Source organism: Chelonia mydas, chromosome 2 (assembly GCF_015237465.2).
Source record: "Chelonia mydas isolate rCheMyd1 chromosome 2, rCheMyd1.pri.v2, whole genome shotgun sequence".
NCBI lineage: Eukaryota > Metazoa > Chordata > Testudines > Cheloniidae > Chelonia > Chelonia mydas.
In genome coordinates, this window is record NC_057850.1 from 15,690,875 (window position 1) to 15,704,945 (window position 14,071).

Below are 14,071 nucleotides of genomic sequence, written 5' to 3' on the forward strand. Positions count from 1 at the left end.
TACAGTGGACGAGAAGTTGGATATGAGTCAACAGTGTGCCCTTGTGGCCAAGAAGGCCAATGGCATTTTGGGATGTATAAGTAGGGGCATTGCCAGCAGATCGAGGGCCGTCATCGTTCCCCTCTATTAGACACTGGTGAGGCCTCATCAGGAGTACTGTGTCCAGTTTTGGGCCCCACACTACAAGAAAGATGTGGAAAAATTGGAAAGAGTCCAGCGGAGGGCAAGAAAAATGATTAGGGGACTGGAACACATGACTTATGAGGAGAGGCTGAGGGAACTGGGGATGTTTAGTCTACGGAAGAGAAGAATGAGGGGGGATTTGATAGCTGCTTTCAACTACCTGAAGGGGGGTTCCAAAGAGGATGGCTCTAGTCTGTTCAGTGGTAGCAGATGACAGAACAAGGAGTAATGGTCTCAAGTTGCAATGGGGGACATTTAGGTTGGATATTAGAAAAAACTTTTTCACTAGGAGGGTGGTGAAACACTGGAATGCGTTACCTAGGGAGGTGGTGGAATCTCCTTCCTTAGAAGTTTTTAAGGTCAGGCTTGACAAAGCCCTGGTTGGGATGATTTAATTGGGGATCGGTCCTGCTTTGAGCAGGGGGTTGGACTAGATGACCTCCTGAGGTCCTTTCCAACCCTTATATTCTATGATTCTATGAATGTTTCCTATTTTATGATAATTTTTTCCCCCTAATCCCACTCTTGCTTGGGAGACAATGTCACATGCTGGGGATTTTCAGAATCCAAATTTTTCAAAACTGGAAAATTTGTTTCAACAAAGGTGGGGGTGGAGAACATAGCTTTTGAAAATTCTGATTGGTTTAAGCAAATTAATTAATTAAAAACTGCAGAAAATTTTTGGAAAACAAAAAATTGGTACATTTTGAAAAGAGGCAAGAACCTTGACTTTTTTCTCAGGTTCATTTCTTCCCCTCTCCTCCCCCCCTCCCCCCCCCCCCCCCCCCCCCCCCCCCCCCCGTCAACTAACTCAATGAATGATAACAATCTGCAAGAAATTCTGCTCTGAAGTCCTGAACCGTCAGGAACAGTCAACAGGAATCTTTCAAGTAATTCAGATCAGGTTTTAGTTGCACCTATTTCAAATCAGTGGAGTCAAATCACTAGTGTTACTCCCGATTTACACCAGAGTGACTGAATTCACAGTCTGGCCCTCTGTCTGCAGCTTTGTACTGATTATTATAAAACACAATGGAATCCTCTAATCTGCCTTGTTAAATAGGCTTTGAAGGAGGAGTAAATCATTTATTGTTTATCCATTCATAGACTGTATCCCAGCGCTTTGCAGAACATCGTCAGACAAACAAGCACTTATGGAATAATAAACCAAACAAAAGCAGCAACTGGAGGTGCCTTTGGTTGTGTTTTAAAACAGACGGGGCCCTGCTTTGCAGACAGACCGCAAGACCCGCTCTTGCCAACCTGCCTGTACATAGGGGCTGGCTGCAGCATAGTGGGTATCAATCTCCCTGAGCTGCCCATCAGACTGAGGCTTCTGTGCAGCCACTGTGCCACTCGATGAAAATATGGTAAAGAGAATCAGTGGTAAGCTGCCCAGGTGGCTTTGTTTCAGGAGGCCCCAGCTCAGGGTCCACTGTTGGATTGTCAGGGCAGCACTTTTTGTGTCTCAGCAGGTCTAACTGGACCCCTGCTGCCTCCTGATTCCATTCCTCATTCCTCTCTCAGATCAGTTTATGCCTACTAGCTTGTGTGGTTCAGCCTGAAGGCTTTGCTACAGGCCAGGCACACTGGGGCCGGAAAAGCCCCATATTCAATTTGAATGCTCTCTCCTTCAAACCCAGCTTGTGCCCTCCTTTGGCAATTCATACCTTAGTCGTGATTTGTCTCTCTCCCTTTGTATTTTAGGTGCTCTCGCTTTCCTTTCTACCAGGGTGCATATATTGTGCAAGATCTGGAGTAGATGATAGGCCCTTGAAATGCAGGAACATATGACTAACACTAGTTCATGCCCATTGATCTGCCCCGTCTCCCAAAGTCCATTCTCTTCATTCGTCTGCCGACTCTTGCAACTCCCAGCTAGGGAGCACTCTTGCCTTCGCCGTCCCGAATATGACCTGAAACTGCCAAGACTTCCCCTGTTGACACTGGTAACTGTCTACACTACGGGGATGATAGCAGCATAGAATCATAGAATATCAGGGTTGGAAGGTGGCCTCAGGAGGTCATCTAGTCCAACCCCCTGCTCAAAGCAGGACCAATCCCCAACTAAATCATCCCAGCCAGGGCTTTGTCAAGCCCTTAAAAACCTCAAAGGAAGGAGATTCCACCACCTCCCTAGGTAACGAGGTGGCACCATAACTATATCAGCATGACCCCGTAGGCTGAGCGCAGCCTACACCAATGGAAGGGGTGTTTCCATCATGGTAGGAGCAGCACCTCCCCAAGTGATGGGTAGCCGGGTGGATGGAAGCACTGGATTTTTCACACCCCTGAACGCCGAAGCTATGTTGATCTAAGTTTTGAGTATAAGAAGAAACAGCAACAAAGATAATAGAGAAGGGCTAGATAAACAGATTAATATAGGCATGAGTTAAAACTAGGAATGAGTTAAAAATATACCTAATAATTAAAAAAGAGTAAAAAAATAAACTCTAAACATTTAGATCCAACCAATAGGAATCTTGCGGTGGTTTCCTTTCCCTCCTTGGTGGTTTATTCAGATGGTGAGCTCTTTAGAGTGAGGCTCTGTCTTGTTATGTTTTAAGGCAAGGATCTAGCATAATTTAGGGTGCATTCTGAACAACAAATGAAACCAAAGCGCCAGTGTGCTCTTTCTTCAAGAAAACTCACAGACACTTTACATGTATATGTGTTTTGGGATCCCTGCACACATGTGACCAGTAGTATTATACCAGAATGGCTTGTGCCTGTGATGCAGAGGAAATCAGGCTTTTCTTTCTGAACACAGGACTCTGGCCTTCACCAACCCCCGGGGACTTGCAAGCACAACTGTAAGATCTAGCCACCAACATCTTTACATTAGCAGCTGCTGGCAACTTCTGATTCTTCCCAGCTGTTTGAGAGGGGAGGGACAATGTTCTGAGAGCATGTGGGATGGGGCCATGTACCATGAGTGGTGGTGTGGACGGTAACTGCCTTTCTATTACTAACAACCAAATAATATCTCTACGCATCCGCTGAAAGTAACAAATCCTTATCCAGAACGATTAAGAGGGAGGGGGTCTCCCCCTACTGGTGAAATGTATGCAAGCCATGCATTAGGCTGAAAACAAAACTCCACAGTTAAGGTGCAATTCTTTTCTGTGTGGTCATCTTTCAATGAGGTGTTGAAATGGTAGCGTATTTTCCATGAATTTGTTATATTTGTTATTTTCAGTCACCATTATTCTTATTTTAACCTCTTCCTGATAAATTTTTTTAAGAATATACTCCTTTTTTTTTTTTTTTACTTTAAAGTGCACCTTTCATTTGACTTTTACTAATCTGGCTATATTTTTCTTGAACAGCACATATGTTCCGGTTCCACGTAAAATCAAAGTGAAAAGAAACAAGGTGAGTTGTGTCTGTCTGTTTACTCTGTTAATCGTCCTGCGGAAGTTGCTGCCACAAGATATTCTTGGGACAAAAAGCTTGGGAGGATTCAAAGACGTGTGCAAGTAATTACGCAAGCAATAAAAATACCCACAGTTACATTTTTAGCTAGGGTAAAAATGTACAGCCTTGTGACTCAGCATTAACTAACTGAGGTTAGGAGGAAACTTGAGCCGTTTCTGCCCATTATTAAGGTTTTATAGCTTCCTCTGGTACTAATCAGAAACATCTCGCCTATTGGTCTGATCCAATCCAACGATTTCTGTGTTTCTGCTTGACATAGACTAACATCTTAGAATAGCACCGCTTTAAACATTGAACAAAATATACAATGTTTAGTTTTCAGTCAACAATTGTGCATGGTTTTTTTTCTTTTTTTAATTAAATTGCTTGAACACAAGGGATGATTCTCATTTTCTAGGACAGGAGTTCTCAATCTTGTTTCCGTCACTCCCCCCAACTTATTTTTTAACTCAAAGCCCCTGTCTTATACCATGAAACTTTCCAATGTGCTCTAGATGGAACTGGGGTCATTTAGTATATTGAGTCCAATAAAGGGGATTCTGCTTTAAATAAATCAGCCGTTTGAGTTGGCGGTCTAACGGTGCATAGGCCAGGAAACCTTTCAAAAGAACATATCTTATTATTCACAAAGTTTTCAGGCAGTATTTCTCAATTTCAGCACTGAAGAGTGATAGTGGGGGTTGTGACCCTGTGATCCAGTTTGCAATGCCACTCAGTGAAATTTGGCCCAGCTGCCCCCCCACCATGACAGAGGGGCAGAGAGGCAAAATTTCAGTGAGTGGCATTGCAACCCTGTGAGTGTGTAGGAAGAGTTGCCACCCCCTGCCCCACCCCAGAAAGTTTGGTATGCCTCCCCAGGAGAGCACCCGCTCCTCACCCCCACCCCACTGAGAACTGCTCTTGTAGGGAACTCCTTTTTTGTACACACAAGAGGAAGACAGGTAAACTTTAAACAAATCAGAGGATGAAGTCAATGAAAATGATTTCAATGGCCATTGGATCAGGCCTACAGAGCATAGTCAGCCTGGGGAATTCACTTACCATAAAGAGGTCAAACAGATGTTTCATGCTTCGGGGAATACCTTGAATACTACATGATTTCACAGGTGAACAATGGGTTATTTCACCTACCTTTGATTTCAGACTACTGCTGGAAGAGGATTGATTTAGTCTGGTATTGTGTGTTCCAAATCCACTGTAGAAAAGCTTGGGTAGCGTGCAATGGGTATGGGGAGTAATTAAAGGCAGAGAGAGAATCAAACCTTTATTTTCAGATAGCCATTGCAAGCCTTTGGAGTCCTTTAAGCAGGAGACTTTCAGAAGCACCAAAGCAGTTTACGAGCACAAGTGCCATTGAAGTGAATAGAACTTGTACTCCTAAATCCCTTAGGCACTTCTGAAAGTCTCTCCCTAAAACTACAAGTATGGTCTTGGAGTCTCAAAATTCCAGCTGCCCTAAGGGAATGGATGGGGTTTTGTAACAAACATTCCTTTCCTGCAAAGTAGGTGGAGACTGAATCTTCCAATGCCGTGAACTGTCTCCTCCTTAGGCACTTGTTCCCCAATATAGACAGAAGAGGCTAGAGGTTCTTGAATTTGATCCCATGTATCTATTTGATTTTTTTATCATATATTTAAATTAGAAAAATACAGTGAATCTGCTTTAGGTATGCAAATAATTCATGGTCCCATCACTGCTAAAATGTAGGGCCCACCTTTAGAAACATGCCGGGAAGCATAATCTAGAGGTTAAAGCACTATGAGTCAGGAGACCTGGGAGCTGCCACAGACTTCAGGTGTGACCTAAGGCAAATCCCTCTGCCTCAGTTCTCCCACTGTAAAAGAGGGGGAAATGATGCTACCGTAGGTCCCTATCTGTCATTAATGAACCTTCACATCTGTAAAGCTCTTTTGAGATGCTCTAAGAGTAGGCATTAAGCTACCATTATTATAGAATACAGGCCCTGGGCATAGCTGGCAAAATCAGAAGTCATCCCAAGTGGCTTTTAATTGATGTGCCAAGCTATCCAGCACCTTGGCATTGCTTAGCCATAATAGCCCAGTTCAGAGTTGCATCCTCCAAGACCATGGCACGGAGCTGGGAAGGAAGTGACATGATTTCTTCAGCTCTTCTCTTTCCCTCTCCTATTTACGCCATCCAAGGAAGGGGAAGACAGTGAGGGTTTCTGGTAAGGAATGACAAAGGGTGCTGAGGCAAATTAAGGCTGTGTGTTGGGTCCTGGCAGAGAGAACAGCAGCAGTTCAGAGCATCGGTGTAGAAATAGGCGTCCTCCCCCACCATGGAAAATGTAAAACACCCAGTGGGAAGATATTACACAGAGATATCAGCAATTAACCCCTGACTCTCTGTAAAAAGGCAAACCTGAAGCTAACCAGATACCTTGCTGTCCCTCCCATCACAAACTCGGCATGGAAGGGCCAAGCAGGGCTGGAATGGAAAACCCTAGCCTTAGCCAGCATTGCAGATGATGAAGGTGTGAGGAGTGGATGTTGCCTTTCCACTCTGTTCTGAATAGGGAGCAGCCCCACAGGGAAGGGGCACTGACTGTCCAGGGGCTGTTCTGGGCCTGAGTCTGCAAGTGCAGCCTGGGAATGGGGGATGATGGTCTGGAGGAGTTGCCAAGCACACCTCTGCCGAGACTCTGCCCTGAGGGAAGGATTTGGGGCAATGCATAGAACAGGAGCTATAACACTTGCTGCTCTTTGGAACTTTCTAGCCAGGAACCTCTATGTGCTCTGTACATATTAATCTGCCCCATAATTCCCCTGTGAGGCAGGGGAGTGTGATTGGAGCTATACAAAAACAGAGGTTAAGGAACTTGCTTAGAACCATACAGTGAGACTGAAGCTGAGCCAGGAATAGAAGTCCAGGCCCAGATCCTCAGCTAGGGTAGGTGGGGAGAATAATTCACCCTAACTGTCCTGTTAGGGAACAGCCAGTGTTTCTTACGAACTATGAACGCGACTCTCCGATTCTCCACAGATCCTGGTCTATCACCCAGTTTTTATCAAATATGTTTATGACCACTGGCTGCAGCATCATGGAAGATACCCCTCGACAGGCATTCTGTCAGTGATATTTGCACTCCACCTATGTGATGAGGTAAAGACCAAACTGTTCCATTCCTTGCTTCAGTGTACACTGATACTATGTTGGGGTCAAGGGCTGTAATTATAGCAGATGCTAACATGAGATCCCTAGATCATTTGTTCATCTTTATCAGTCTCTTTCCATCTTCGCTTCCTCTGAGTTCAAGTTTCCTTCAGCGTTTATGATTTCAGCTGTTAGACAAGATGTGTCTTTGACCCAGAGTCTGAAATAACATGGAGACAGTCGCAAATATAAGTGAATTCTCAGACAAAACAGAAAAACATGATTAAGCATTAGGGTTTGAAGTGCATTTCAGAGGAGTCCAATTAAACACAAGAAGTCCTCAGCCTGCTTGATCTCATGTAATCCATATGCCTCTTCTGTGTATGGCAGATGGCCAGTTTCCCAGTGCCTTTTGCTTTCTGGGCCTGGGAGTTTATACATTAGGGACAATTCCCTCCACTACAGGAATTACTGTGTAAAATTCTCTAGCCTTTATTATGCAGTTGGAAACATGCTGGGGGCCATGAGGGACACATTGTATAGGCTGGGGAAGGTTGTGCCTCCCCAACCTGCCCAGTGTGGCCCCACCCACACTTCTCTCCAAAGCCCTGCTTGCCCTTGGCCGCAGCCCAAGCCGATTGCTCCTCTTCAGGGAAGCAGAGTGCTAGGGCTAGGGCAGCCGGGACTTGGGGTGGCTACCACAATATCAATAATAAATAAAAACAATGTGGAAAAGGTTGAGAATCACCAGAGTTCCCTCAAAATGTCAATTAAGAACACATCAAGCTGAAGGCAAAGTCTTTCAGGATGTAACATTTTTCATTCTCTCTCTTGTTAGGTGGATGTGTACGGTTTTGGAGCAGACAGCAATGGTAACTGGCATCATTACTGGGAAAACAACGGTTCCGGGGGGGCTTTTCGGCGAACCATGGTCCATGATGGGGATTTCGAGTCCAATATCACTTTGACTCTTGCCTCTATTGACAAAATACGTTTTTTCAAGGGCAGATGACCCTTACCACAGGCAGGGATTTGTGGCTGCAATTTCCAGCAGGAGGCAGTTACTGAAGTGTTTGAAGTGGTTTGTCGAAGATTATCTTGGGAGCTGACCGTATTTGATGATCAGACTCTGCAGCTGAGGAAGTGTGTCTCACTGCTGTGAGGATCATTGAATGAACGTAGCATGCAGTAGTGGTTCCATACTGCACTTGACTTTCTTATGTCAGAATAGAGACGTTGGGGACCTAAGGATCAATTATGGGGAATAAATGATGTGCGGAATCACAGGGGATGTATGGACTTATTAAATCTTGAAATACTGGGAGAGATGTGCCTATTGCTGTTAGGGTAAACTAGGGGAATTTTCTAGGAATTACTGTATGTGTGTGTGCTTTCCTTGCATAAGGCAGGAATGCCCTGAAGAGGAGAGGTGAAAACAGCTTCCTGAATGTCCCATCAACATGGCTGGCTGTGAACACTGTCGTAAGGATTACCTCAGAAGAACACGTTCACTTATTCTGCTGTTGATCTTTTCTTTAAACCATCTCTTCTCTTCACTGTGTCATTTCTGGTTCTGCATTGTATTATGGACAAAGGTGATGTACCTGACTTGCAAGGAGTAATGGCTACTTTGGGCAACATATCAATCCACATCTAGAAATTCTGGATCAAATCCTTCATCTCCAGTTAACTGCATATTTTAATGTAGCATCCGACACAGCCATAATGAGACAAAGAAAAACAAAATAAGATTGTGATTGAAAATGCCAGCAAAAATGCCCTTTTTAGCCACTGGTTTGTTTGGGTTTCTTTAAATATTATTTTATTTTATTTTATTTTTTGATAGGTACTCTGAATGCTAATTTTTGTTGAATACATTCAAGGTAGAGCAGTGGACATTTTTTTTTCTTTCAGTGGTTTACATGTGCCTTTTATATTTGTGCAACAGATATAATTTTTTTTAAAGACGAAAATCCCTAAATTAAACTTTTTATAGGAAAAAAAACAATTAACCAAAGCTTAGTCTCTACATGGTATCATTTTGTATTCTAAACTAATAATGACATCTCCTGTATTCTACTTGACGAGGGTTAAAAACCAAGGGTAGTTTTTAACGGTAACTTTCATCTTTAAAAAAAAAAAATCCAAAAGTTGATAGGAAATTTTTTACTCTATTTTTTACAACTTAGAAGGCGATATCTATTTAAATGTATTTAAGTGAAAGTATCAGGTATAAGGATGTGAGCTATAGGAGTGAACAGAACTGTATGGGCATCTACCAGGGCATATCCTCTATGTACTGATTCTGTGGTATGATCCAGACCTCGGAAAGATTTGTGTCTTTAGACAAATGCATATGTTAACAGCATTACTTCTATGCAGCAAGGGGTTCATAAGACATGTTGTACTGGGGACTTTGCACAGATTCTTCCTAAAATCTGTTTGACCTTCATTTCTGCTGTTCGTTGATATTTTAAACATGAGTTAAAGTATGAAATTGGGAGGGGAGGGCGATTTGAGGACGGTAGCCCTTGCTTCATAATATCATGAAGATGGGATTCAAGGAATCTATGAACCATATCCAATGCCAGTCTCCCCACTGAACTTCATTGGGCTCTGGAGCAGACCCTGAAAGAGCTGCTGGTTAGATATTATTCTTGTTTGATTTTTTTCCTTGATTCTTTCTTTGTTTTTATTTTGTTTTGTGGCGACTGGAATCTGTGGTAATTAAACACGCACACACACCACTCTAAAGTCAGTGGAGTTTTGCCACTGTCTTCAATAAGTCCAGTTTTTCAGCCCCCCATTTTTGCTCTGTCTGGTTTTTATGAGTGTGTTATCATGGCAACACTAACCCTAACCCTTACAATGTCATGGCAAGATCAGTCCAATTCTCTCTATTTATGACCTCCATCCTCCAACCACTTGCCAATGGGAGTAACTTTACACACACAAGCTGGCCCACTAGAGTCGTAGAACATGAAGGACAAGCTTCACACACTTCATTTTCACAGTAGCAGCCAACCTTTTCCATAACAGGACACTCCCCCACACACAACCATGACTCTCCATCCATTTACCCATAACACCCTCCCTTTAGCAATGGGGAAGGTCAGAGTTCTCGAAATCCAACAACTGTTAGTAACCCTGACATTAAGAGCTGCTGTCCTAGAAAGATGGCCAAGAAAGCCACTCACATGCATGTTTCCAGGATAAGCGCATGATTCTGCAGCTGTAACAAAACTTGTTTTCTCTTCTAAAATCACTTCGTAGAAGAATGAATGATATCCACCTGAATCATATTTTTGATATTACCACTATTTAATAATGATTATTATAATTCAGTGTTTCCCAGTCAGGTGACAAACTACCCTCTTTCCCTCAAAATGGTTGCTTTAAAAAAAATACTCTGAGAATTTGATTTAACAGCAGTATAATGTTTTCAGCCTGTGCTTGGGTGGCTGGGTTTTGCAGAAACTTGTACAACTTGAACACTGTTTTTGCATTTCTTTTGTAAACTAGAGAGTTTGCTAATAAATTCCCTGTATATTTAAGTCATTTCTGGGGGAGACTTTCAAAGGCGCTCCTGGCAGTTCGGCACCGAACTGCCATTGGCTTGTAATAGAAGTTGGCCGTTTGGAGTCAAACTCCAATTGAAAATCAGTGGGATCTGATTATCTAACTTCCAGTTTGCTCTGTTCATCCAGTTGGTTTCTAGGAGGCAGCAACAGAAGCCACTGGAGAATTCCATTCCCACCGCCAGTATTTTCAACTGACTTCCTGCTAGGAACTGAGAACGGTCTTTAAAAAAAAAAAAAAAAAAGCTATAACATTAAACCTTGAACTGCATTTGCTACCAATGCAAAATTTCCAAAGCACTTCTTGATTGTGTGGTTTGTTTTTAACCAAACTGAATTTCTTGAACACTTTTTTTTTTTTGGTCTCCAGATGCTTCTTCCTATTTCTCTTTCCTTGGAGCATAGTGATTATTATCATCATTTCTGTCTGACTGAAGGGAGTCTGGGTCACTCATACTTTGACATTTTATTTATTGTTGAAGTTTTCAATTCAATAAGAATCAAAATAAATTTTTTATTATAATCAATCAGATTGTCAAAGATATCTCTATCTGTGCACCCTTGACTGCTATGTATCAGAGTGGTGTTGTCATGAATTCCTCAAGGTAGTCTCCTGTAATGGTCACTGTAACTGGGTCTTACTCTGCCAGAGTTTCTTTCCTTCTCCTACTCAACCAAACCATCGTAACTCAAGCCTGCTCTCCGCTTCAATTTAACTCATATTTAGAATCATGAGAGCAGCCGTATTGGGTCAGACCAAAGGTCCATCTAGCCCAGTACCCTGTCTTCTGACAGTGGCCAATGCCCGGCGCCCCAGAGGGAATGAACAGAACAGGTAATCATCAAGTGATCCATTCCCAGCTTCTTGCAAACAGATGCTAAGGACATCATCCCTGCCCATCCTGGCTACTAGCCATTGATGGACCTATTCTCCATGAATTTATCTAGTTCTTTTCTTAATCCTGTTAAAGTCTTGGCCTCTGCTTTCTCCAGACAATCCATTCCACCAGCAATCCATTCCACCCCTTATGGCCGCCTTAATTCTCTCTTGCTTCAGGTAGCTCCAGGCTTTTGCCTTTGGCTAGCAGGGAGAGCTTCTTCCCTGCCGTCTCTGGATCCCATGAAGAAGCATCTCTACAGGCAGTTAGGTGTACTCCCATTACCCTTATATCAGATCCCAGAACACTCTGAGCAGGGAAGCTCTGCCAAGCCCACTTTGAGTCTCTTTAGCAAACCCTCCCCTAGTCTCTGACGGAGCAGACACACCCTGTCCTTGAGCTACCATCATATGGACCATGTCTTGTAGTATGTCAGCCAAAAAACTCCCAACTCCCTAGGTAATAAGGTTATATCCTCTAGGAGAGGTGGCCAGGCCAAACCTGAGTGATGCTACAGCCCTAAGCTCCACTCACTCAGATTTGGAAGGGATGGGCATATGGGCTCATGGGTCAGGCTGCTGGTGTGTAGTGGGGATGCCGAAGAGGTGAGTCAGGCAGGGGGTTGGGCAAACCTCCCTGAAATCAGTTTGAAAATGTTGGCCAGAATGGCTACCATCACATGACCCCTAATTGCCTGACCCAGCCCCATCACCTGGGATGTAGACAAATAGACAGGCCTGAGCCCAACTCTTCTTAAAGGGCCAGCCCAATTGTAACTGTTGCCTATTGTGATAGGCGCTGTCAGGGGCTTTTTGTCTGCATTAAGCTTTACACAGGTTTGCCCACAAAGGGTTCCTTATTGGGTGTGACGTTCCCCTCTGGTGTTATCCAGACTGGTGATCTGCTAGGTCACTCCAATCCTTGACTCTGGGAGCCAGCCTTACCCTGCTCTGCTGTGAGTACCCCCATCCCGGGCTGTTCATGCACAGCCTCTGGCATGTAAGCTGCCCCCAGCTACTTGCAAGCGAATGACACTAGCCAATGTCTCCGGTCCCAGACACAACCCTAGGAACTTCCGTCTTGCAGTGTCCAGTTATGCCCGCTGGACACTGCAAACTTATATGAGTTCATCAGTTTAACAAAGAAATTGATATGTACTAGGCTTGTTCTCCCAAGGGGAACCTCTGACACACTTCAAACCAAAAGCACTGCTTCAGGTAGAATAAACAGACACATTTATTAACTGTAAAGATGGATTTTCAGTGATTATAAGTCAAAGCATAACAAGGCAGATTTGGTCAAATGAAATAAAAGCAAAATGCATTCTAAGCTGATCTTAACCCTTTGAGTGCCCTTAAAAACTTAGATGCGTCTCGCCACAGGCTGGCTGGTTGCTCTTCAGCCAGGCTCTCCCCTTTGATCAGCGCTTCAGTTGCTTGGTGGTGGTGTCTGTAGATGTAGGAGGAAGAGCATCCCTTTTATCATGTCCTTTCTTCCCTCTTGGCTTTGCCCCCTCCACCTTCAGAGTCAGGTGAGCATTACCTCATCACAGTCCCAAATTGACCAAAGGAATGGAGGGTGATTCACTCGAGAGTCCAACAGATCCTTTTGTTCCTGCCTAGGCCAGCATCCTTTGTTCCTGTGTGGCTGGGCTGGGTTTGTCCCATACGTGCCCTGATGAGATGTGAACTGCCCCTCTGCTCTTGGAGAGTTTTGCCTGGGCCTGCTTTAAGCCATGAGGATACATTTTCAGCCTCATCACTATATACATGAAAATTATAACCTATAACAATAATTACTATATCATTACTATAACAACAATGTTCAGTGCATCATGAGCCTTCCGAAGACATCCATCATGACAAACTTTGCATTGAGACCACACAATCATTTTATAAAGATGAACATGGGGGTGTAGGGTGGTCCCCCGAAGGAAGAGAGTGTCACATTGGGGTACTAAACCTACAGCCAATTGCCCCTGAACTGCTGGGAACTTTTAAGTGAGATGTCTAAACTTGGCAGAGCTGAGCTGCGAAGAAGGGGCATTACAAGATCTGGTGTCTGGGGAGGCAAAGGAATTGCGTAGGCTCAGTTTTTAGTTTGGCTGGTTGTTTTCTGCTGTGGGAAGGTAGGAGCAGCTGCTACTGCTTTACTGTTGATTTGATTGTGACTTTAATTTCTGGCTCTCTCCTAAAGTCCAGGGCAGCTGGCTGTTCTGTTTGGGGTGACATTCTTATTCTACACCAGGATAAATGCCATTTTCAAATGGGTGGTAATGGGGCTTCAAAAGTGTAAGTGTGTGTGTGCGTGCGTGCACATACATACACACACACACACACACACACACACACACACACGTGCGGAGCGAGTGGATGATTTGCCTGTGCATGCGCTCTCACGGAGTAGAAATTTTGCCTGGGTGAATGGGACTAGGTAGATGCTGGTTCCTCCTCTGAAGAGAATCACAGAAATGTGGGGCTGGAAGGGACATTTAGTCGAGCCCCCTGCGCTGAGGCAGGACCAAATAAACCTAGACCATCCCAGACAGGTGTTTGTCTAACCTGTTCTTAAAAACCACCAATGATGGGGTTTCCACAACCTCCCTAGGAAGCCTATTCCAGTGTTTAACTAGCCATACAGTTAGAAAGTTTTTCCTAATATTTAACTTAAAGCTCCCTCACTGCAGATTAAGCCCATTACTTCTTGTCCTAGCTTCAGTGGACACGGAGAACACTTGATCACTTTCCTCTTTGTATCAGCCTTTAACATACTTGAAGACTATCTGGTTTGTCCCCTTCTGTCTCTTTTCTCAAGAGGAAACATCCCCAGCTTTTTAACCGTTCCTCATAGAACAGGTTTTCTAAAGCTTTTGTCATTTT

The 14,071-nt window shown here is 43.8% G+C and overlaps 1 protein-coding gene across 3 annotated transcripts in view; it reads left to right on the forward strand.

The window, feature by feature from the left end:
• The window catches only part of ST3GAL1 (ST3 beta-galactoside alpha-2,3-sialyltransferase 1), a 119,073-nt gene extending 108,232 nt beyond the window's left edge, over nt 1-10,841 (forward strand). For all 3 annotated transcript variants that reach the window (XM_037891978.2, XM_043539059.1, XM_043539060.1), the window contains 3 exons: nt 3,513-3,558; nt 6,626-6,745; nt 7,575-10,841. In XM_037891978.2, coding sequence (XP_037747906.1) covers nt 3,513-3,558; nt 6,626-6,745; nt 7,575-7,748 — 340 coding nt within the window. In that variant the 3' untranslated portion in view covers nt 7,749-10,841. The remainder of the gene's footprint in view (nt 1-3,512; nt 3,559-6,625; nt 6,746-7,574) is intronic.
• Nucleotides 10,842-14,071: the final 3,230 nt, after the last annotated feature.